The sequence below is a fragment of the Diabrotica undecimpunctata genome, chromosome 1 (genome assembly GCF_040954645.1).
Source record: "Diabrotica undecimpunctata isolate CICGRU chromosome 1, icDiaUnde3, whole genome shotgun sequence".
NCBI lineage: Eukaryota > Metazoa > Arthropoda > Insecta > Coleoptera > Chrysomelidae > Diabrotica > Diabrotica undecimpunctata.
Window position 1 is genome coordinate 66,810,533 of NC_092803.1, and position 25,026 is coordinate 66,835,558.

The following is a 25,026-nucleotide window of genomic DNA, read 5'->3' on the forward strand; positions in this document are numbered from 1 at the left end:
AAGGATGGATTACGCCTACAGGACTACCTCATACCACTAGGAGCACTTAAACAGCCCAAAAACATCTTATTTTCTTCAAGGCTGTCCAATAATCGAGTATGCATGAGCAAAGAAATTGTGGATAACTTTATGCAGGTGGTATAATACTAATAAATGATGAACCAGTTCAAGCTAGAATGTATGCCCCTCAATTCCCCATGATTTTCTTATTCACGAATTAGAAAACCTGGGTCTCAAGCCAATGTCATCAATGACCTTTCTTCGTATTAGCTCTACCTTACCGGAATTCAATCATATTTACAGTTTTAGAAGACAAATTTTTATCAACCCTGTTATAAATCCTTTACCAGAATCTTTTTTGATTAATAACGATAACAAATCCTATCGAATTTTCTTATCGCAAGATAATCAGTTATGCTTTAACTGCAAACAGCAAGGACATAATGCTAATAATTGTAAAAATCCCTCAAACTCTCAACATACACCCACACCTTAAACTATTTCAACATCGTTAAATACTCCTTTACAAATGGACACCATACAAAAACTTCCCAATCAGCAATCTACTTCCTTAACAAACAGTACAATTCCTGAACATGTCGAACCAAAAGCATCCTCAGTTACCAATACCATTACACCTCCAGAAAATAACAGCGATATATCACTAGATATTACTCAACAGACAAGCCGTAAGCGTGACGTAGATGAAATTCTATCACCTTCACCAACATATACACCAGCTCTGTCAGAAAAAGATAAACAAACAGAAATAAATTTTAGGAAAATTACACAAAAACCCAGCAAAAAACCCAAGAAAAGTTCTGATACTGACCTAAAAACAATATTAAATGAACATTCACCACCAGATATCCTTAATCACGACCAATTTATAGATCTGTTAGAAAACGAACCAGGTTCTCCAAATATTATCACCACTATAACCAATTATACACATGATTTTACTGGATTACTAACAATGATTAGTAACTTATATGCTCACATAACAGATAGATCTCTTAAAATCAAATGTACCAAACTTAGAAAAAAAACCACAAAACACCTAAATGACGAACTTTCTTCTACCGACAACAAAAATGACATTTTACTTGACACAGACCCAGAGTCTTAATAAAATTAAAACTTTTTTATAACTAGAAAGTAAAAATGGCGTCGTTTAATTCAATTATTCAGTGGAATATAAACGGATACTATAATAACTTACCGATGTTAAAAATTCTACAATCAGAGTATCTACCAGATATTATTTGTCTTCAAGAAACGAATCTTAAGAGCAACCAAGAATCTTGTTTACATAATTATCAAAGTTTTTCAAAAAATAGAGTAAACCAAAGAATAGCAAGCGGTGGGGTGACAATTCTCGTAAATAACAAATTAACCGCAAGTAGGTTACCCCTACAAACACATTTAGAAGCTGTAGCTATTTCTCTAGAAGGAACCACAAAAATAAATATTTGCACGATTTACTTAACCCCAGGACAACCAATTGATAAACAGGACCTTTTTAACCTCGTGAGACAAATACCTTCTCCGCGTATTTTAACAGGTGATTTTAATGCTTACAACAGTATTTGGGGCTCTACATATGACGACAAAAGAGGACTTATTATTGAAGAATTAATAGATCAGTATAACTTATCACTGTTGAATGATGGACGCCCTACAAGATTCAATATACAAACAGGCGAATCAACGCCCTTGGACTTAACGATAGCGGATAATAACTTCTCTGCATTAATGACATGGAACAGATTAGACTACACTTATAACAGTGACCATTACCCAATAATAATCACCAATAACTTGTTCAAGCCCAAAAATGGAAAGCACGCCCCTAGGTGGAAAACAAAGGAAGCAAATTGGACATTATTTGAAGATATCATAGAAAAACATGTCACAAACTGTAAAATATCCAACAGTATTGACACAGACATCGAAACCTTCTTCAGCATCATATTAAAAGCAGCCGAGGAAACCATTAAGAAAACTGCACATATTACAAAACATAAACCAGTCCCTTGGTGGAATGAACAATGTAAGATATCGATCGAAGCTTCCAAAAAAGCCTTTAACAAATACAAAAGACACAAAACACTTAACAATAAAATATAATTTCAAAAACTTAAAGCTAAAGCTCAGTTAGTAGTAAAAACTTCAAAAAGAAATTCGTGGGCTCAAATTGTGTCCAGTATAAACAGTAGGACTCCTATGTCTGAAATGTGGAAGAATGTCAAAAAAATATCTGGAATACCGGCTTATAACAAAATCACTCAACTAAAGAAAGATAATAAAATAATCACAGATGACCTAGAAATAGCAGAAGAATTTGCTAATACGTATAAAAATAGATCTAATACAAGCAATTATAATAATAATTTTATCAACTTTAAACAGAACGAAGAATGCAATGTAATTATACCGTTTGTAGATGACACAGATGCTTTAAACACCAAATTTAATATACATGAATACAAAGATGCATTAAACTCATTTAAAGAGACTAGTGAGGGTCCAGATAACATCCCAATGGTTTTTCTTAAGCATTTACCTGAGAATGCACACAATCATCTTCTTAACATATTTAATATTATTTGGACAGAACAGAAATTTCCAGTGTCTCCTCTGGACACTTGAAGATCGAAATATTATTATTCCAGAACAAAGTGGTTTCCGACAAAATAGATCAACTCTAGACAATATTATAGACCTAGAAAGCAGTGTACATGAAGCCTTCTCCCTTAATCAAAAATGTATTCGAATATTCTTCGACATTGAAAGAGCCTTTGATACAGCTTGGCGCCACCGTATCATCAGATTACTGTACGATTTAGAAATCAAAGGACATTGCCTTGCATTTATAAAAAACTTCTTATATAAAAGATATATCCAAGTTAGAGTAAATGGTAATTTGTCGTCAAAAGTGGAATTGGAAAATGGAATTCCTCAGGGATCTGTTATAAGTCCTACGCTATTTATAATTGCCATAAATGATGTTCTACGAAATTTAAAACTTCCACTTAAAGGCCGCTTATATACTGACGATCTCGTAATATTTGGTCAAAGCAAAAACTTAAACAACCTCTCACAACTTGCACAGAGTTTCTTGTTAGATATTGAAAAATGGTCAGAGGAAACTGGATTTATCTTTTCAACAACTAAAACTAAATATATAGTATTTTCTAAAAAGAAAGTCAGTACACCAATCTCATTATATCTATACAACCAATTACTACAACAAAAAGATTCGCTAAAATTGCTAGGAGTTACTTTTGACAGAAAGTTGAATTGGAAAGAAAATATCAATAATCTAGCATGTAAATGTTACAGAAGATTAAATTTACTAAAAATTCTTGCACACAAGAATTGGGGTTCAGACAGGAGTACATTGCTAATTATATACAGAACTATTATACGATCACAGCTAGACTACGCGGCTATAGCTTACGACTCAGCATCGAAATCAGTACTTAAAAAGCTCGATACTATTCATAACACAGCAGTCAGAATATGCCTGGGAGCCTTTTGTACAACACCGATTGAAAGTTTACTTTGCGAAGCAAATGAATTGTCGTTAAATGATAGAAGAGCTTACCTTAGTCTAACATATGCAACAAAAATTAAAGATAATGCAAAAAATCCTGTCTATAGAAATACTTTTACTGATAATTACAAAAACCTTAATGTAAATCACCGTTTTAATAAACCTTTCTATAAAAGAATAAAAGACCATTTGCATATGTTTGATATTGTCATACCTGAATGTCTTCCATACACATATGATCATAATCCACCTTGGATTCAAAACATACCATCATATAACTTTGAACTTACGTCATTTGATAAAAACTCCACTAATCCTGATCTAATTATTTCCCATTTTAGAAATATCATTAGTCGTTATAAAAATCATACCCGGATATACACTGATGGTTCAAAATCATCCGAAAGTGTGGGAGCGTCTGTAGTAACTCCAGAGAAGGTCCTTAAATTCAAACTATCTAATGTTAGTACTATCTATACAGCTGAACTGTATGCTTTCTATCGCGCCATAGAACTAATCAATCTGACAACAAACTCCAAATATATTATCTTAACAGACTTACAAAGTGCCATACAAAGCATCCGACAACTGTATCCAAAAAACCCGCTTTTAAAAAAAATTAAAACAGTCCTTCTTCAGGCTTATATCAATCATAATGAGATAAATTTCATCTGGATCCCATCCCATATAGGAATAAAAGGCAACGAAACTGCTGACCATAGTGCGAAAGACGCGATAGTGAGTGCCGTTTCCGAGATCGTAAACACATCAGTATCAACGGATATAAAAGCTTATATAAAAAAATCAATCTTAAGTGCGTGGAAAAATAAATGGAATGTGTCGAATTCTAAATTAAAACAAGTGAAACCCAGCATAGAGGCATGGAATGTGTTACCTAAGTCACGAAGCCAAGAAATAATAGTAACGCGCCTCAGACTCGGACATACTAGGTTAACGCATGATTACTTAATTAAAAAGTGCGAACCGCCGCGATGTGAAACGTGTAATACGACACTAACAATAATGAAGCTACTATGTGAATGTCCCATCTACAATCAACAACGAAGCAATAACAAGATACCAGGAACACTTATAGAAGCTCTAGGTGCAGACTGTAACTTTAACAATACTCTGAATTTCTTGAAAAACATTAATAAGTACCACAATATTTAATAAACCAAATTGTATTGAAGTAATTGTACCTAATGTAATATACTAATTTTTCGCTAATGGCCATTTGGTCGATGCGATTTTCTAAATAAAAAAAAAAAAAATTTCAGTCAAATATTCAAATGATACCAAAATACCTACGAAACCAATGGGTTTCCAATATAATTTACAACAGCTTTTAAATCTTTTATTATATTGGGTAGAAAGGTATTTTCAATTGTTCAGAAAAGTGGTTTTTTGGGTTGCTACAACTTTAATATAGGTGTGCGACATAATTATTAATTACTAATAATTAATTAAATGAATTGATATTTCTAACCTAAGTAATACAATATTCCCATTTTAATTATACACATTAGTGTATTAGTATTTAATTATACACTTAAGTTTTATTCTCACCGCCGTATTAATTTTTGGTATACCCATCAATTAGACACAGACTAAAATATTAAAATAAACCTGTCAATATAATGACACCTGTCGGTCTTTGACTGTCTCGCTATGGTTGATATTAGTCAACAGAAACATAGACCCTGTCCATGACCATAAATATTGTATTAGTAAGAAGTTTTTATTTAGATTTTTAAATAAAGGAATGGACAGTGTCATCGCCTTAAGATATAATCAACATTGGCATATAAAAGTAAATGTTATGTATTGCACAATTTGAGTGTTTTATCGATGTCACAAGTTTTTATCTATTCCCGAGGATAAAATACAAAGAAAAATTGTTTTTTTTTTGATTATTATTATTTATTATCATTATTTATTTTATTTATTAGTGGCTATCCTTTACGAGTTTGCTAAAAAAATAACGTATATCTTAACTAATGGTTCCATCCTTCAAGTGACAGAAGCCATAAACAAAGATTTTACCCAGTTTATTCCCAAATTTCTTAGTATTCCCAAAGAGAGAGTTGTATCTAATCGGAAGCAGGTGAATTTTGTCACTTTCTATAAGGGATGTATTCATTTTTTATGTTAGTTTATGTATCTAAAAAATACTGTTTGTAACAAATATGATCTCTTCAAAAATATGTTTTTCTTTCAAGTTAGTAAACTTTTGATTGATTCATTTAACCTGTAATGAGATGACTAAAATCTCTTTTGCCATCGTAGATGACGAACGAGATTTTAGATATGATGGAGGAGAGTCGAAAGTTCAAAGATAAGGATCCGACATTCTACAAAAGGATATATAAAGACATCAAAGAAGGAATAAAAATGGCTAAGGATACACGACTAAGAGATTCATGTATCGAAATGCAGCTATTGCAGAACATAAACACGATTCATTCAATTTGCACAATAAAGTTAAAGAAGCTGCAGGCTTATACAAGCCTTGACGAGTTGGGTGTTTGTCACGTCAACTATTAAAAAAGCTAAAGATAGTAAAACTCTAGGGCATGTCGAGTTTTATGCAGAATTCCTAAAACTTATGGATAAATAGGGAATAAAATTAATAACAACTATATTTAACAAAATACAATATGTAAGTGGGAAAATCACCCAAAGCTGTTTAAAGTCGACGTATATATTTGTTTTGTCGACTACAAAAGCTCATAACCATCTTGACAAAGGGGACTTAGATGATAGAGACTTAAAAATCATATATAATTTATATTACAACTAAACTGCCAACAATAAACAGTCGACAGAGATAATCTCCATAGATAGAGGAGTGAGACAAGGGTGCATTCTGTCCCCGATGTTATTCAACATGTACTCTGAACATATCTTTGAGCAAGTTCTGGGACAACTACAGAAAGGGCTATTAGTCAACAGAATGCGTCTAAACAATATTAGATACGCCGATGACGCAGTATTTTTGCATATAGTTGTGATAGTTTGCAAAGAATAATGTCGCGCATATCAGATATATATATATATATATATATATATATATATATATATATATATATATATATATATATATATATATATATATATACAAGGATTTCCACAGTTTTCACTGTATTCCTTCACTTAACCGTTTTCTCCAATTTTTCCTGTTTAGCCAGTCCCCTTCCTGTAGGTTTCTTCTACTCATTGCTTCGTCCACCTCATCTCTGAAAGATCTTCGGGGTCTGCCTCTCTTTATTCTTCCTATCGGGCTCCACTCTGTTATTCTATTTATCCACCGATTTTGGTCTGCTCTTCTGACATGTCCGTACCAGGTTAACCTCTTCTGTTCGATGTAGTCTATTATGTCGGAGTTCATTCCCATTCTTGTCTTAATCTCCATGTTATTTATTCTATCTCTTCTTGTTACTCTGCAGCTTCTCCTTAGGAATTCCATCTCTGTTGCTCTTATTTTGTTTTTGGTTTTCTTATTCATTGTCCAATTTTCACACCCATAAGTGAGGATACTTCTTGTCATGGTATTATATATTTTTTTCTTTATTTTCATGCTGATGTTCTTATCCCATAGTACCGGGTTCAATTTTCGTATGCAGTCCCTTGTTTGTCCTAGTCTATTTTTTTATATCTTCCTCCGTTGTTCCTTTGTTTGATATTATGAAACCTAAATACTTATACTTGTCTGTTCCTTTGATTTGTTTACCTTCGTCTATTTCCAGCTATTTTATTTCTGTATTCTCCGTTGTTAGGTATTCAATTTTCTTTAGGTTTATTTCCATCCCATTCTTTGTATATTCCTGCTCCAGTTTTCTCATCATAAAACTGAGGTCATCCTCGTCTTGTGCGATCACTATTTGGTCGTCGGCAAAACTTAGCGTATATAGATATTCGTTCCTTACTGGTATACCCATTCCTTCGCACTTTCTTTTCCATGGTTTCAGGGTTTTTTCCAGGAATATTTTGAACAGGGTGGGGGATGTGGAGCAACCCTGTAGTAGTCCCTTTGTCGTCTTAAATGGACTGCATATTTTATTGCCCGTTTTGATAGCTACTTCGTTATTCTTGTAGAGTGCTTTTACCGCGTTTATTAATCTTCGTGGAACTTCGATGTCTTCCATTGCTTCCCATAGCTTGGTTCTAGGTATTGAGTCATATGCCTTCTTAAGATCAACAAAAGCCAGATGGACGGATCTATTTTTGGCCATTCTTTTTTCTATTGGTTGTTCGACCGTGTAAATGTGATCTAAGCATGCTTTCCCCGCTGTGAAACCTGCCTGGTCTTCTCCGATTTTATCTTGTATATATATTTCTAATTTTTCCTTTATGGTCTTTCTATACAGTTTGCCTATAGACGACATAATGCTGATTTCCCGATATTTTTTGCAGTTTTTTCTATTTCCTTTCTTGTATATTGATGTCATATATGCTTGGGTCCATTCTGCCGGTAAGTCTTCTCCATTCAGTGCTCTCTCAAACATTTTATGTATCATACGGAATAACTTTTCCGATCCGTTTTTTATCAATTCATTTGGTATTCCGCCGGGACCTTCTGCTTTTTTGTTCTTTAGAGTTTTGATCGTTCTTTTTACCTCAGCTAGGCTTAATTCAATTTCGTCATGTGTGTAGATTTCTATTCCGTCTATTTCTGATTGTTTGAATTCGGGGCGGTCTTCGGTTAGCATATCAGATATTAGTATAGAAAATGGATCTTAATACGAAAACAACCATGTACATGGTAGTTAGTAAGTGCGAAATATTAAATACACGGTTTTTGGTTTATTAACAACCAATTGACCGGGTTAATAGCTATGCATACCTTGTACAAAAACATTAACAGCCAATGGGACCACTCTACATAAATGATACAACGCATAGAAAATGCAAGATCAGCATTCGGCCAGATAAAGTCTCGTTTAAGTCACGATTTACCACTTGGTAGCAAAATCTCTATCATCAGATGCTAAGTATTTTCTACGTTATTACACGGAGTAGAGGCCTGGACACTTTCTGAAGCTTCTTTAAGAAAGCTTGAGGCCTTTGAGATGTGGTATTACAGACGCATCTTAATAATTTTATGGGTGGATTGTGTCACTAATAACCTACAACGAATGAGCAAGGAATGCGAAACTATTAACACAACCAAAGAACGCAAATTAGAATATCTTGGCCATGTTATGAGAAACGAACAGTATATGGCTTGTTGCAACACATTATTCAGGGCAAGGTATTAGAAAAGAAGGAAACAGGCAGAAGAAGAATATCTTGACTTCAAAACCTAATAAAGTGGTTTAATATGTCTACAACCGGTTATATAAACCAAAAATATTATTAAAATAGTTTATTATGAAAAATATATATTTTTATAAAAGTGAAAATGAATTTTACTATATACGTTTCTAAAAAAATTAAGAAACAAAGTTCAAGAAAACTGAAATTTAAGGTTTCACCTTTTTGAGGTTCAACTCTTATTCGCATTTTTACTATGTTCTTGGTTGTGTTTTATTTGTGGAATCGAGACATGATTGTCATGACTCAGTTCTTTTGCTGCAAGCACATCTTTTTCGAAAATAAACAGGAGGCTGTTCAATATGATTACTGTGAAAAAAAAAATTGTATATCAAATTATGGAGCAAAGTGGAGTTGACTCCTGACTTTTTAAACTTACATAACATAATAAAGCCTCTAAAGTAAGCCAGTTCCTACCAATGTTACCTTCTTAATAAGTAGTTCCTTTTCCAATGGACAACTAATATACCAATTGTCACAAGTTTGGTTTCCATTCTTATCTTTCCATGATTTTAATAAGCCGTGAACTATATCTCTTGCTTTAGATCATTTTTGATATGGCCCTTCCGATTGTTTACTAAAATATATATCCAGGTTGGTGACATAAAAAGTCTTAGAATCGCATAATACAAATGCTTTTATTTGCGTGGCAAGTATTGGTCAAAACTGCATCTACTACGGAAATAAATTAACATTTCATCTATCCTCACATGTGCACCTAGACAGTACCTATTCTAATTTTCTATTAAACGATCAAACACAAATTTATTAGTTTTTTTTTCAACTCTATTTCTTTAGTGTCAAATTGTCTTCTTCCATTATCAATAAAAATTATTACATAGAAGTATATATGTTCAATGACCTTATCGGTAAAAAAAATATTAATTTTTGTCCCACTAAAGATGTTCATAATATTTTTCTTATTGATTTTGCTGTATTTACTTACAACTAGACACCTACTTCATCGTGCTATCTTATCTTTGGCAACACAGAATTTCTCTTTCACTTGAATTCTTCCACTGTCGGAAAAATCGTAATTTTGACTATAAAAGTTTTGCTTCGACTCCGAATTGTGGTCACTTTCACATCCAAATTTTTCTTCACATATATCCGAACAACCTATTATATCTGAAAAATATTCACAAAATGTTTGTGCTTAATGTTCTAGCTCTGCTGCGATATAGGTTTGGAACTTTCAAAACGATTCCAATAATAAATAGTACTGTAATTTTAATTCAAATGCTCTATGTCCGGACTTCACGTTCGACGATGCGATAATACTATGCAGTCCAGAGTTGTGGAGTAAATGATTTAATAGTAGCTAAAAACAGGTAGACTTGCCGTAAGTTCCAAATGACTGAACGTCTTGACTAAGGTAAATATTCTGATAAACGCCGTACACAAAAGAGTTCAACTCAAATTTATAAGCTGAAATTTTAAGACAGCATTTCATCAAAACGACAAACAACTTGTAACTTTGGCCCGAGGTGCTTACATACATATAATATTTCGCATTATCAAATTATTGTTATAGCATTTGCACATGATCTAGTTGTACCGGAAGGTAAAAAACCTCATAAATAAATTAAAATATAGATATCTATCTATTTATTTTACCTATATAGTTATTTAGGTAAAATAAAGAGGTTTAATGGAAGATTACAAATTAAGGGGTCTAATTTGTGATTAAATAGTTTACTAATAATAAGAGTTTATTTCATTAGCATCAAAATTATGTTAAAATAATAAAACAAAATTAAATTTGTGACAATATAAAATTCATATTTAACAATAAAATAACATTGGAAAATTAACTCACATTGCTAGAATAAGCTTAGTGTATTTTGTAAACACCGCCCGGTTCTGATTTTTCGTTGAAAAGAACTAAACTTTTATTCATTATCCATTGCATTTTCCCGCTCGCGCTAAAAAACTTTAATAATTAGTAAAATAACTACAAGTTAAGCTTGCGCTTATTAGCAGTTGTCCCTAAAACCACTCGAGGAGAAGATTGTTAACATCAGGCAAATTGCTCACCGCGCGCCTACTTACGTAACTTAAAAAGGTGTCATATATTAAAACGACAGTATAAACTGTAATTTTTATGGTGGGTTTATCGTGAAAACTAAAAAACTTCAGCATTTAAAAGTATCAAGTGGATCAAAAAGTGATGGCTTAGTCATAATAGTGAGCAAATGGGCACAGAATAGCCAGCAGACAACGACGATTACTGAAATAACACATATTCGTTGCCAATGTACATCTACTTCAGATTCAGAGAGAATGCGTAGCCGTTCACCATAATATGTGATCAGCCTCGATCTCGTCGTCGTTCCAAACGTACAAGACAACCAGGTGATAAATCTTCAACACGCTAGTCCAGTGATGATGATGTATCGTCAGCACAGATAGTTCGGCATAGGGAAACTGTAACGTCCCCGCAGACAAGAAAATCAGCACAATCTTGTCTATTGCTCAAGCTTCTCAATGATAACCTATTAGAGTTGCGATGCACCAAAGTAAAGATGGTACTAAGTGGCAAATTCACTCAATTTCACGACCAATAACTCGGACAAGACATAAAAAATATTGTTATCAGCAGGTCTGGATTAAAAGGTGGAGAAAGCCTTGAATTTGAAAACACCTGAAAAAATGTAGATTGAAATTGTCTTCAATTGTTTATCAATATTGTGTTATTTACTAATACAGTAGACTCCCTCTATAACGAGAACTGAAATGACAGACTAACTACCTCGTTATAAGCCGATCTCGTTATATCAGACAACAATAATACTGTGCATACATATGAATATGTAGTTTTCTGAAACATTAACTTCCTATAGTGAAACCATTCGGAGCAATATAAGATGCTAATAAATATTGTTTGAATGGCGTTTTTGAAAAAAATTTGTTTACTTTTATTGTCAATGAAATACATTAAAACAAAACAGAGTTTTTTTTATTGTCAATGATATAGGTTAAAACAAAAAATTTGTACTTGCATTTTTCCCAACTACATAAGGTACCTGAATACAATATGCCCATGTTGGTAATATGCCCATTTCCATGTTTTGCTTTAATATTTGATATTCGGGGAAGGAGGCGCTGGACACACTGAACGCCTAATATAACTAAGCCCGTGACCGACCTCAAGGTTAGTTGTGAGCTTGCCGTGGTGCAGTCAAGTTGTACGTGGTTTTTAAGAGCGTGTTTATAAAAATTGACGTCAGTTTTCACCTCTGTTTTGCACTTAAACGTTTTAATTTGTCTACGACATTAAGTGATTTTAGTCTGCCATAGAGTACTTAAAATGTAAGTAAAAATAAAATATATTATTATTCAAAATGTTTTTATAATTTAAGAAAATGTATTAATCATCATGTGTCAACAATATGCCCATAGTGTATGCTGACAATTTGCTCAATTGGGCATATTGCCAGCTAATTATAACAGATAATTTATTGATTTTTTTTGTTTTAGATAACATGCCTCGTGTCAGAAATAAGGAAATACGGTCGCAATGGAGCAATCAACAGCTAGAATCCGCAATTGCAGCAGTAATGAATGGAATGTCATACAATGCGGCAAGTCAAAGGTATAATATTTCTAGACGCACTTTGAAACGCTATGTAGAAAAAAATAGTACCAAAAAGGCAAAAATGGGGAGAAAGACTATTTTGAATATAGATCAAGAAAACGAATTGTCTCGACGAATTGTTAGATTGGCAGAAGTTGGGTATCCCCTCAGCAATAAAACTTTAAAAAAATGTGTGTTTACTTATTGTGAACAAAACAATTTGCCACACTTTTTTTCACAAGGAACCAAAATGGCTGGACGTTATTGTTTAAAAGGATTTTTGCAAAGACACCCTGAAATATCGATAAGGAAAGCACAAAACATGAATCCTGCTCGGGCTCAAAAATTGAACAAGTTCATAGTAAAAGACTATTTTGACAAATTAAGGGGTGTACTTCAAGAATTAGATTTAATCGACAAACCTGAAAGAATTTACAATGTGGACGAGAAAGGCTGCAGACTCAGTCTGCATCATCAACAGACCGTTCTAGCAAAGAAAGGCGCGAAACGCGTACATTTGGTTGCTCCGGAACATGGGGAAAATGTAACTATTGTTAGCTGTGCTAACGCCAATGGTACCGCTATTCCTCCTGCCGTTTTGTTTAAAGGACGGCGCATGAAGCCCGAATGGAAAGATAATTTGCCTCATGGCACGTTGGCGTTGATGACCCCTAAAGGCAGTATGAATGTGGAAACCTTCATTATTTGGTTGGAGCATTTAGCAAAATATAAATTGGAGGGAAAGTGTCTTTTAATATTTGATGGAGCCTCATGTCACTTAGACATTTCAATTGTCGAAGCTGCCGAGAAATATCAAATAACCCTTCTGTGTTTGCCTAGCAACACAACTCATGAACTCCAGCCGATGGACAAAGCTGTGTTTCGTTCCTTTGAACACCACTGGGACGAACAAGTGTTGTTGTATTGGACCAAATACAAAGAACGTGCTTTAACAAAGCAGCGATTTGGGGAAATATTTTCGATAGTGTGGGACAAGGCATTGACACCTTCTAACATTAAATCATGCTTTGCTGCAACAGGAATATTTTCTTATAACCCCGATGCTATACCTGAAGTTGCTTTTGCCCCAAGTATTTTATCAGAAATTGAGAACATTGATCCCACTCCCATTAATGTACACCAGAAAACACCATCTCCTACTCCAGGCTGTTCATATAACTCCTCTCAACAAAAAAGGGTACCAAACTATCAAAAGACCCAAGATTACAAAAAAAAAGAACTCTAGAACTGAAACATCATCAAGTGATAGTGATAGAGGACCCATTAATGTACGCCAGAAAACACCATCTCCTACTCCAGTCTGTTGATATAATTCCTCTCAACAAAAAAGTGTACCAAAATATCAAAAGACCCAAGATTACAAAAAAAAGAAACCTAGAACTGAATCATCATCAAGTGATAGTGATAGCGGACCCATTAATCTGCGCCAGAAAACTCCACCACCAACTGCAGGCTATTCAAAAAGCTCTTCCCAACAAAACTGTTTGCCACAATACCAAAAGACGCCAATTCACATGAAAAAGAAGTCTAAAACACAAACTTCATCAAGTGAGAGTTCTGGCAGTTATACTTCGGAATCAGAAGACAGCGGCGAAGAAGTTGAATTGGCAATAAATCAGTTTCATAAAAAAAACGAAACTTTCCTTATGAATTCTGAAAAAAATGATTTGGAGGTTTATAACAAAGAGAATAACAATCTTTGTGAAGAAAAAAGTAATACTGAAGAAATAAAAACTTGCCAGGGCAAAACTTTGGACACATCGTTTACGGAAATGCTTGAGACTCCGGCAAAAATTGAGAAAAAAATACACAAAATAGAAAGAAGGCAATAAATAGCAGAGCTATAGTGGTAAAAAAAATGTATTTTCTACCACTAGCACAGGTATACGAACAGATATAAATAAAGGCACGAAACAAACTCTACCAGGTTGTTTGGTAAAGAAAAACAAAAAATCAGAAGACGTAGCAAAATGGTTTTGCAAAATTTGCGACAAAGCTGAAATAAAAGACATGCGACTATGCTTTATATGTGTATAGTACGTTCATGAAGAATGTGTAGGGCTGACAAAATTCGATAAGGAATCCTTTACCTGTCCTGATTGTACCCCACAATAATGTTCCTTAATTTTAAGTTATTTCAGTTAAAAATTCTTTATTTTGACATTTTAGTTTTTACAAAAAGGATTGTTTAATATCTTTGTTTGGTTAAATGTTTTTTATAGTGTCAATAAATATAAGATTTTGTAAGTATATGATGTTTTTTAATATTTATTTCCACATCATTTAGTGTTTTAGGTAAGCGCATATTACCTTCACTCGACTGGGCATATTACCTTCAGGGGTTGGCAATATGCCCAGATTGAGGGGTTTAAAAAAAAAAAAATTCGATATGAAAAAAAAAATAATTGCCAAACAATAAAAAAACTAGCGATGTTTAAACACCTAAACATTGGTATAGTGTTAAAAAATATATGAAAAATATATTTTTGTAGCAATAAGTTCAAAATTCCCTTAACATGGGCATATTGTATTCAGTTACCTTAATGTATAAAGCCCATTTTCAAGGATAATATAAACTATTGCTTCTGCAATTGAAAGAATTCTGTCATTTTTGACTACTTTAAATTGTCCAGTATTATTCTATTTATCATATTTTCTAAAGATGTGAAACAGTTGTATTTATTGTAAAGAAGTTTATTGCGGGCGGCAGTTATATTTATTTCGGGGCCGTTTAAAAAGGTATTCATTTATAGCCACGTCCGGGCCAAAAACGTAAAAAAACACGTTTTTCAATTTTATTTTATCTCGTTATAACCAAATGTGCCTCGCTATAGAGGGTTATAGTTCAATAGAAATTTTACGGAATATCTAATGCACCTCGTTATAAGCGAAACCTCGTAATAACCGTGTTCGTTATAGAAGGAGTATACTGTACATACATACGAGGACATAAAGATAATTTTTTCCGTGAGAAAGATGCATAAGATTGGATTAAAAAAGATGCATCAACTAAACATTCGAGAAATGTAGAGAAATGATGGTACCACACCTAATATTTTCAGGCCTACTATGCCGATAAAGGGGTTGTTTTATTTATTGCTTAGGCATCTGGAATTTGATGATACAGTACGTTACGTTTTAAATTAGATATAGACCCTATAAATGGCAACACTGCGCGCCGTCGACATTCCGCGAACCTCTATTGACCGGTCGCCAATAATTTGTCATTATAACGTGGTTGTTTAAAGCAATAACAGCGTAGGTTTTTAATTTATTTTTGTAAACAACATGTCTGTTTATACGCCCGCAGAAAAGGTTGAAATAATAAAATGGTTTTATGGTGGTAATTCTGGACAACAGTGGGTAGTTTTATGTTCTGTGTTTTTTGAAGGGAGACCAATTCCTTGCGTACAGTCAATTCATAATATTGTTAAAAATTTTGAAAGCTGTTATTGCCTCAAAAATTGTAGAAAATGTCACGCTTAAGAAGTGTCGCCAGACAAATTTGAGGAAAGAGAATACCGGGATACACAAATTTGTGCAACAATCGAGGTAGATTCAACACGTTCAAGTAGAAGGCTTGCTACAGAGTTAGATGTTAGCAATGTTACTGTAACGAAAGTATGAAAAAAGCACGGTTACAAGAATTTTACAAATTCGAAAACGCAGCAGCTTTATCCAGACGACTACTTTCGAACAATGGAGTTTTGTGAAACTCTAATAACGAAGGCTAACGATGAACCAAAGTTTACTAAAAACATTTTATTTACTATTTAATTATTTACTTTTATATACTTGCATTATGAGGTATAGGGCGCTAAAAAACCAGCACAGAAGTGTTGTTTACCGAAGTTAACGTCTGAACTGGCATTTTAGGAGACTACATAATAGGTCCATTTTTTATTGAGGGCAACTTAAATAGTAGAGTATAAATCGATTTGTTACAGAATCATGTTCTTCCCGCTAATAATGGAAGAAAATCTGGAGAATGTTTGGTTTCATCAAGACGGCTGTTCAGTTCACAACGCTCGAATAATTAGGGGGTACCTAAAAAATACTTTCCTGAATCGAGTTATCATTGGAACAGGCGATATGAAGTGGCCTGCGCGATCTCCAGATATTACACCTATGGACTTTCTTTTTGGGAGATTTCAAAAGCATCATCCACGATCATCCTGAGGCTAGAGCCCAAAATTTGGATGAATCAAAGAACCGAATAAGAGAAGTCTCCAATTCTGCTACAGCAGAAACTGTTTTATCCGTTCCCAGAAGTTTTTATGACATATTGAGATACTGTTCAGCCGTAGGAGAATTGTTTGAATCATTTCTGTGGAGCATAAAGAAATATTTCTTACTTTATTAGGAATTATCTACTATTTTCAATAAGAGTATATTTGTTGTTTTATCTTTTTAAATAAATGCGCTTTTATTTGTAATTTAACCACAAAAAATTGTTCACTTAATTAAAAACCGATACAAATGCACCGCCTTATAAAGGTCAGTGTATTTTTATCGAGTTTATGTTATAAGAAATAAACCGAACATACGTATGAAAACAAAAATTGATGGGCGGAGGTGTATACCCCATGCATTGTTATGTGTTACTAAATGGTTTTTGTTTTCTCGTTTTTTTGTCTAGGTATCGGAAGGTATCTGAGAATATCAATTAAGTGAATCGGAGATGCAATGTTGCCGATTTTAGCGCTGTATGTAGTATGTACAATAATTTAACGTACTGTATGAACACCAGAACAGAGCGTGGTGGTCATGATAATATGGCAGCTATGCGAAATATTTTTAAATTAACAAATGCGAATTTGTTAGGAATTGTCAAAAACATTACCAAATCGAAAAATAGTGTACTATAGACAAAATGCTGGAATCCTTCAGAGAATAATGTAAGTTATAAGTTCCTAATTTATTTTAAATGAACTAATTTTAATTCTTAATAGACCTGCCAAATATTGCATAAAAATAATATGCACTAATTGATTAGCAATTTAGAGATATATGCTTAGAAATAGCCAAAATTGCAGTGTAAAACTAATAATTCAGAAAACGCTTTGGTAAAAAGTATATTCTAAAATATCCACAAATCTGGTCGCAGCATCACTATGGATAAGTTTTTACTAACTTGCCTACCAATTGCTAACTGGTCATAAAACGACTATAGTTGAAACTTTACCTAAAAAAAAAATTTTCACCTAATTTTCTGAACACAAGATCGGTCGAAACCGTCTTCGTGGATTTGGCGAGAAGAAAGTATTGCTGTCTTATAATCCAAACAGGAAGCAAAAAAATAGTCTTACGATTACCAATTTTATTATTTACAATACGATTGTAATTAAAGTTACATTTTATGTTGGTTTTGACGTTTCGATTTCTACTCCCAAAACAGTTTTCGAAAAGGATTTTTTTTTGAAAAATAATTTTTAACCAACGTAAAATGTAATCTTTATTACAATCAAATTGTGTTAAAGTAATATTTAATTTCAATAGTGTTATTTCTTCTGCAAATGCTATTGATTAAAAATAAGCAATCTCCCTTCACAATAATCATTGACATACTGATACTTGAGATAACTTAAATTTATAAAGTAAATACTATATTCGTGAAAGCGTAGGTGGCAACTATAAATAATCCATCATTGATCTTAAGTGTTATTATATTGTCTAGAATTAAGACATTTCGTATTAATGAAATGCAATATACAAGGTTAAAGTTCATTGTAATTTTATCGACAATTATTAATGCGCATTCTAACGCAAGTACTTTATTATTATGTACGTGGTATTGTATATTATAAATTATTAAAATGCCAAGATCGGTTAGATGATTTTTGTTTAACATGTGTAATTTTTGAATAAGTGCAAAAGCTCTCCAAACTATATCTTTTAGCAAAATAGATAATAACTAGAATAATATACTGATGAACCTAAATTATTTAACTAAATGGTAGATGATAATTTATATTTTTTAATATTGTTTTGAAGCTATTTTCTTGTGACATCTTAAAGTAATTACTATTTTAGTGGGAATAACCCACAATTAAAGTTTAAAATAAGTTTATTGACGTTTCAATTTCCGCATCGGAAATCGTTCTCAAAATACAAACATTAATAAAATAAACATTTTTTGTTACTTGGTAAAAAATTCTTCTAATAATTTAATTTTATCTGACTCATTTATATTGACAATTCAGACATATTATACATTTTCAAGTAGATGACTTTAAATATTGAAAATATTGCTGTCGCGTTCCTGGGACGACTTTACTTGTAAGATAGTTCATTCGATTACATGAAATCAACTTTAACTGGAAAATATCCGTCAGAAATCATAGCATGTAATTCGTCTCTAAAAAGGCAAACACATGCCATGATGACAGTAAAAATCTCCTGTTAGTGATTCCATAGTAAACTATAAGTGAAAAACCAGGAAAAAAAACTCATAATAATATCTCGACAGACTAACAGACTAAAAACACCAAATTCTAATTTTATATGTTTGTTATTGTTTGGTATTTTTCTTTGAATAACTTAAATATACAATTATTTATTTCCTTAACTTACCTTCTACCTGCAAAGAAGATGTTCCCACCCCAAACATAAAATTAGTTGGAAAACGTTTATTGTTAATTTGGTAGTCATCGGCGTAGCTGAAAGATAAAATCAATGTTTAAATAAAGTGACGTAATCCTAAACCAACTTACAGGTGGGTTGTTCAATAAGATATAAGAAAAAGGTATAACAAACAAATTATTTTATATTTCATTTTAATTTCAACAAATTTACTTTTCACTGGAATACACGTTTTCATCAATACACATTTCCTCAACTTTTTAAAACTATCCAACAATAGGAATTACGAATGTAAGCAAAACATATTTGTTTCATTAATGATTTTATCGTTTGATGTAAATTATTTTGTATTCTGAGTACTTTTTTTAACTTTGGAAATACAAAACCAATGGTGGCAAATTCAGGTGAATACGGTTTTTCTAATAATAATGCAAATTTTAATTCCCTAATTTTAGATTTTAGTTTTCGGAATGTTTAGATCTTCGTCTAAAAGAATGTTTGTAAAGAGTGAAACGATATCGAAACTTACTAGAATATTTGATGGTAAGATAGGCTATTTTTTATAATAGCGTATTGTATACATTGTATTTGTTATCGAACTTCTTAAATAATACCCTATCTTACCGTCAAGCATTCTAGTTAGTTTCAATATTGTTTCACTCTTTAAAAACATTTCTATAGACAAAATTATAACTATACAGACAAATAAATAGTGCTCCAATGGACTCCCCACTATCTCAAGTAATTACCAATATCTTTATGGAAGATTTCGAGATTCGAGCACTATCCACATAAATTCTCAAATCCCCATAATAGCTACGATATGTTGACGATACATTCGTCATTTGGCCCCATGGCAGGGATGCTTTGGTGGTTATTCAAACCCATCTGCATGGTATCCAGTATCCAGTTCACGATAGAGGTGGAAACTGATTCATCCCTGCCGTTTCTCGGTGTTTTAAAGAAAAACCAATCCAAAGGTTTTCATCACTTTGCTTATCAAAAACCCACCCATACCAATCATTTTTTCATACAATCTAAAGTAGACTCGCTGAGCTCTCTATTTTAAAACAACCCCTCATCCAAAACGGTTACCGCGAAAATCACATCAATATACAAAGTATTTATTTTCTTTACATTGAACTAGTTAGAACAGTGCGATTTAGTACGTACTTAACTTTTTTTTTAAGAGAAACATATTACTCTGTAAAGTATACGTAATGAATTAAGGGATATGCAAGTTGTATTTATTGGCAAACACCTATTAGCATTTTGTTAAAAAAAATGGGATTTAAATATAAAACGGATAATAACCAAAGAGCAGAAGAGCAGTAAGTGAGCGCACCAGCATTGCTGCTCTAAGAGCCAAGTTTGCAACCCAGATACCTTGTTTTTTTTTGACAAAAGGTGGTTTTATTCAAAGGGGAATAGAACAATTTCCTAATAAGACAACTGTGTTAAAATTGTACGCAAACCAGAATAGTATAATGATAAATTATAATTGTTCATACTGGTTCTTCGAAACGATTTGTTACTGAAGAAAGTTTATTATCTTGCTCAAAAACTAAAGCAGCTGGTTATCATACGGAAATAGACAATGAATTTTCACTAAACTGATAAGTGAACAATCAATTCCTAATTAATTTAGAAGAGCTATCTGTTGGAATATCTCCCACATAAAATTACTCTGTTCCCTTTTATTTTACAAAACTGTTACAAAATAACTGTACGCTACGTTACGCCTTCCCTTAATTTTAAAACCTTTAATGACAGAAGATATTTTACAAGACATTCACGCGCTACTCCTCACAAAATATCTCTTTGTAACCGTTTTCCATCCACTCCGGAATGTAGGTCTCTCCCAATTGTTTCCATCTTTCTCTATCTTGTGCCAATATAATCCACTGTTTGCCTGCCACTGTTCTTATGTCGTCTGCCCATCTTTTTTGAGGTCTTCCCATACTTCTTGTTGTCGTCCTTGGTCTCCATTCTAGAATTCTCAGTGTCCACCTGTCATTAAATTGGGCTGCGTGACCTGCCCAGCGCCATTATATTTTTGTAATTTCTTCCACAATATCCCTAATCTTCGTTTTACGTCTTATCTCGGTGTTTCTAATATTGTCTCTCAGTGATATTCCAAACATGATTCGTTTCATTGCTCTTTGCATTGTTTCAAATTTTTTAGCAGATTTTTTGGAAAGGGCTACTGTCTCCAAGCCGTAGGTACAAACTTTTTCTTTAAGTTTACAGGAATGGAGATATTTTTCAAGAGATATGCTAGTTTGCCGAAAGCGCCCCATGCCAGTTGTGTTCTTCTTTTAATTTCAGCATCTTAATTTGGTTTTCCTAGTTTGATGACATGACCTAGGTATACATAATATTCGACATTTTCTATGGTATGATTTTGTATTGTTATATTTGTCTGGTCTCGGCTCAGTATTTTTGTTTTACTGTAGTTAATTTTTAAGCCTATTGCTCCTAAAACTGAATTTAATTGTTGTAACATATCATTTAGTTCTTGGATATTATCGGCTATTAAAACTATGTCACCTGTGAATCTCAAGTGGTTTAAGTATGATCCGTCGACCTTGATACCCTTGTTGTTCCATTCTAGTTTTTTAAAAATGTCTTCTAGAACAAGGGTAAATACTTTGGAAGAGATGGTGTCCACTTGTCTTATTCCCCATTGTAGTCTTATGGGATTAGTTTTTGTGCTTTCGTTCAGCTTTATCTGCATGGTGGCAATTTCATATATGTTTTTAATTATGTTAGTGTATCCTGAATCTATACGTTCATTTTCTAGAGATTCAAGCACTGCCCATAATTCGATGGAATCAAATGCTTTATGGAAATCGACGAACGTCATATGAATTGGAACATTATACTCAATGCATTTTTCTATAAGTGTTCTTACGGTGTGCAAGTGGTCTATGGTACTAAAATGTTTTCTGAATGCAGACTGCTCGATAGGTTGATAGAAATCAAGGTTATGTGTTAGGCGGTTGGTTATAATTTTAGTTGGTAATTTATACAGATGTGATAGCAAGGATATTGGTCGGTAATTCTCGATGTTTGCTTTGTCTCCTTTATCGGATAGTAGAATGACTTCGGAGTTGTACCATTGTTGAGGAATCTTTCCTTCATCAATTACTTTATTAAATAAAATATTTTATAACCTGTTCCATTTTTCTGCCTCCAATTTTCAACATTTCGACTGTAACTTTATCCTCTCCCGGACGTTTATTCGTTTTTAGTTGATTTATGGCCATTCTTATTTCATAGTCGGTTATGTCCGGTATTTCTTCTGGGCCGGTGTTAATTATTGTTCGTTCAGTACGTAGTTGTTGTGGTTGTGTATTGAGCGAGTATAATTTAATGTAGAATTTTTCAATGGCCTTGCTTATTTCCTTTCTGTCTCGGACGGTGACGTTTTTCTCATTTTTTATTTCTATGATTTTTGTTATGCCGCTTTTATGTGAGTTTTTTGCTTTCAGCACTTTCATATTGCAGTTATCTTGTATTATACCTTTTATTAGATTGTTTCTATGATCGTTCCTAATTTCTTTCTTCACGTTTTTGTTTAAACTTTTGAAGCTGTCCGAAGTTCGATCTGTTCTGTTTCGTCTTTCTTGGAGTAGTTTAATTGTATTAGGTTGGAGTTTAGATGTTTTGTTTATTTAACTGCACAAAATACATACCCGATAACTCTACAGTTAGTAAACTGTCATTTTTCTTAAGTGTTTTAGTTTAAGATTAATAATTATAGTGGTGAATTACCACACAGATATTCCAACTTACTACTAGCGCCATCGAAGAAATGTAAATTAGTAGATTTATAAGTGTTGTGATGTTTAAAAGAATATAATAATAGTCTCCCGTTTTATACCGCTTCGCGGCTTTGGAGTATAGCAGGGTAGTCTGCTATATCTAGGGCCTACGGTAAACAAGGAAGGTAACATGGCCAGTGCTACGCTTCAACCGCCTATTATTACCCCTGGTTTTACCCAAGGTACTCATTTTATTCAGGCTGAGTCGACCTGGGGCCTATAGACATTTTTAAAAATGTCTAGTTGTTCTTGCCGGCAGTAGGATTCGAACTCCGGACCACCGGCGTGCGAGGCAAGAATCCTACCGCTTGCGCTACGCAGCCCCTTTTAAAAGAATAAAATCTCAAATAAACCAAGTTTTATTTTAATAATACGACACCCCAAGCTTGGAAGACGTTTTGCTAGGACTACGTAATCAATCACCATCATTAATTTTGATATATAGAAAAGCTCTTTTAGAAAAGCAACCTTCAACTGTTTAAATTATTACAAAATTATTATAAAATATTATAAAATTATTACCTCGAATTATTACTAATTGCAAAAATGAACATAAAAGAGAATGTGTTTATAATATTGACAAGCCCTAAAAGAGCACGGCCATAAAGTATTAGATGCTTATTGCTTATTACTGCGAAGTCAACGCTATTGAATTAATTTGGGCAAACGACAAGTCATATTATAATAAGTATCTTGGTAGATATGGACATTCTGATAGTGCCATTATAAAAATGAGAACGAGGCACTTAACCAATATAACATAGAAATTTATGAAATATAGGTGATACATATTGATACCATTATTAAAAGGTGATATATCCGAGACAAAAATATGGTTGGTTGACAATAACATTCAACCAATCGTAATAGATACTGACAATATAATGTAGCTCCTATTAGGACAATGAAGAAATTTATCATTTTATCCTTCTCCTCTATCCTTTATCCTTCGTAAAGATATGGTGACGTTATGATATTTGACGAATGGTTGCTATCCATTCTTCTCTCACCTGCTATCTCCTTGCCTTCAACGACCAACCTCTGGTCATGTGTCCAAAGTACCTCAATATATTTTGGTTGATGATTATGGTAGGCCTAGTATTGATGTCGAGTTCTGTCAATATTGAGACATTTGTGCGATGTGTTGTCCAGGGTATGCGCATTACTCTACGATATACCCACATTGCAAAGGCCATTATACGTCGTGAGTCGGACTTTTTATTGGTCTAAGTTTCTGACGCATAGGTAGCGATAGCAAAGAGAAGCGTCCTTACTAGGCGCAGTTTCATGTTCCTGGTTATGTCCGCATCTTGCCAGATTTTAGTAAGTTTGATCTTTGATCATTTTATAAAATGCTTAAATAAATATTTAAAATAAATTGTTCTTTTATCCAGCTCAAATAATTTATTTTTTATTTAACGTCGGTTTCTTGATCGTTGTGTTAATTTTTGGAGGTACATTCTTTTTTCAATTTAGTTTGATAACATGTGAAACCTGCATCTAGTCTTAACATTTTTATTACAATTTAAGTAATTTTGTATGAATAATCCTTAAATAATCATCTCCTTAACAGTAAAAAAACAAAGGTTTAATAAACTGAGGTAGATGTCTATTCATTTTATTGAAGCATTAGGTGGCTGTAACATAATCCATCTATTTGTTTATATGCAATAAAAACTCTTAATTCTGATTACTACGATGAAAATATTTATTTATGTTATTGGACAACCTGTAGTTTTCCAAAAATTGAAAAATCACGGTCATAATAAATTGTATACCCCGTTTTCAAACTTCAATAAATAACAAAAAAGAAATATAAAAAAGTTCATCGTAATATTAGCTATTTTCTCATTCTCATAATCGATGTTAGTTTGGCTCACATGATTTGGTTTAATTCTTATAATACAAATAATGACAATGTGCAAAAGGTACAGCGGATCTACTGTATGTTATAATTATGAATAATAAATAATTATTTTACTTACATAGAAACTACAGCAAAGAGCAGAAAACAAATTTTTGGAACTGACCCCATTGTTTGCAAATCTGATCTGATCTGATAAAACTAAAGCTGTTACTTTTTATTTAAACCAATATAATTTGCGCCACGAGTAGATAAGTGTTATTCATTTCTATTTCAAGTG

General features: G+C 32.9%; 1 protein-coding gene across 1 annotated transcript in view; it reads right to left on the reverse strand.

Moving 5' to 3' along the window:
- LOC140450326 (myrosinase 1-like) overlaps positions 1-25,026 on the reverse strand; it is a 50,940-nt gene extending 25,914 nt beyond the window's left edge. The window contains exons 1-2 of the mRNA XM_072543907.1: positions 24,868-25,026; positions 19,047-19,132 (exon numbers count right to left, since the gene is read on the reverse strand). Of these exons, the coding sequence (XP_072400008.1) occupies positions 19,047-19,132; positions 24,868-24,917 (136 nt within the window). The 5' untranslated portion in view covers positions 24,918-25,026. The remainder of the gene's footprint in view (positions 1-19,046; positions 19,133-24,867) is intronic.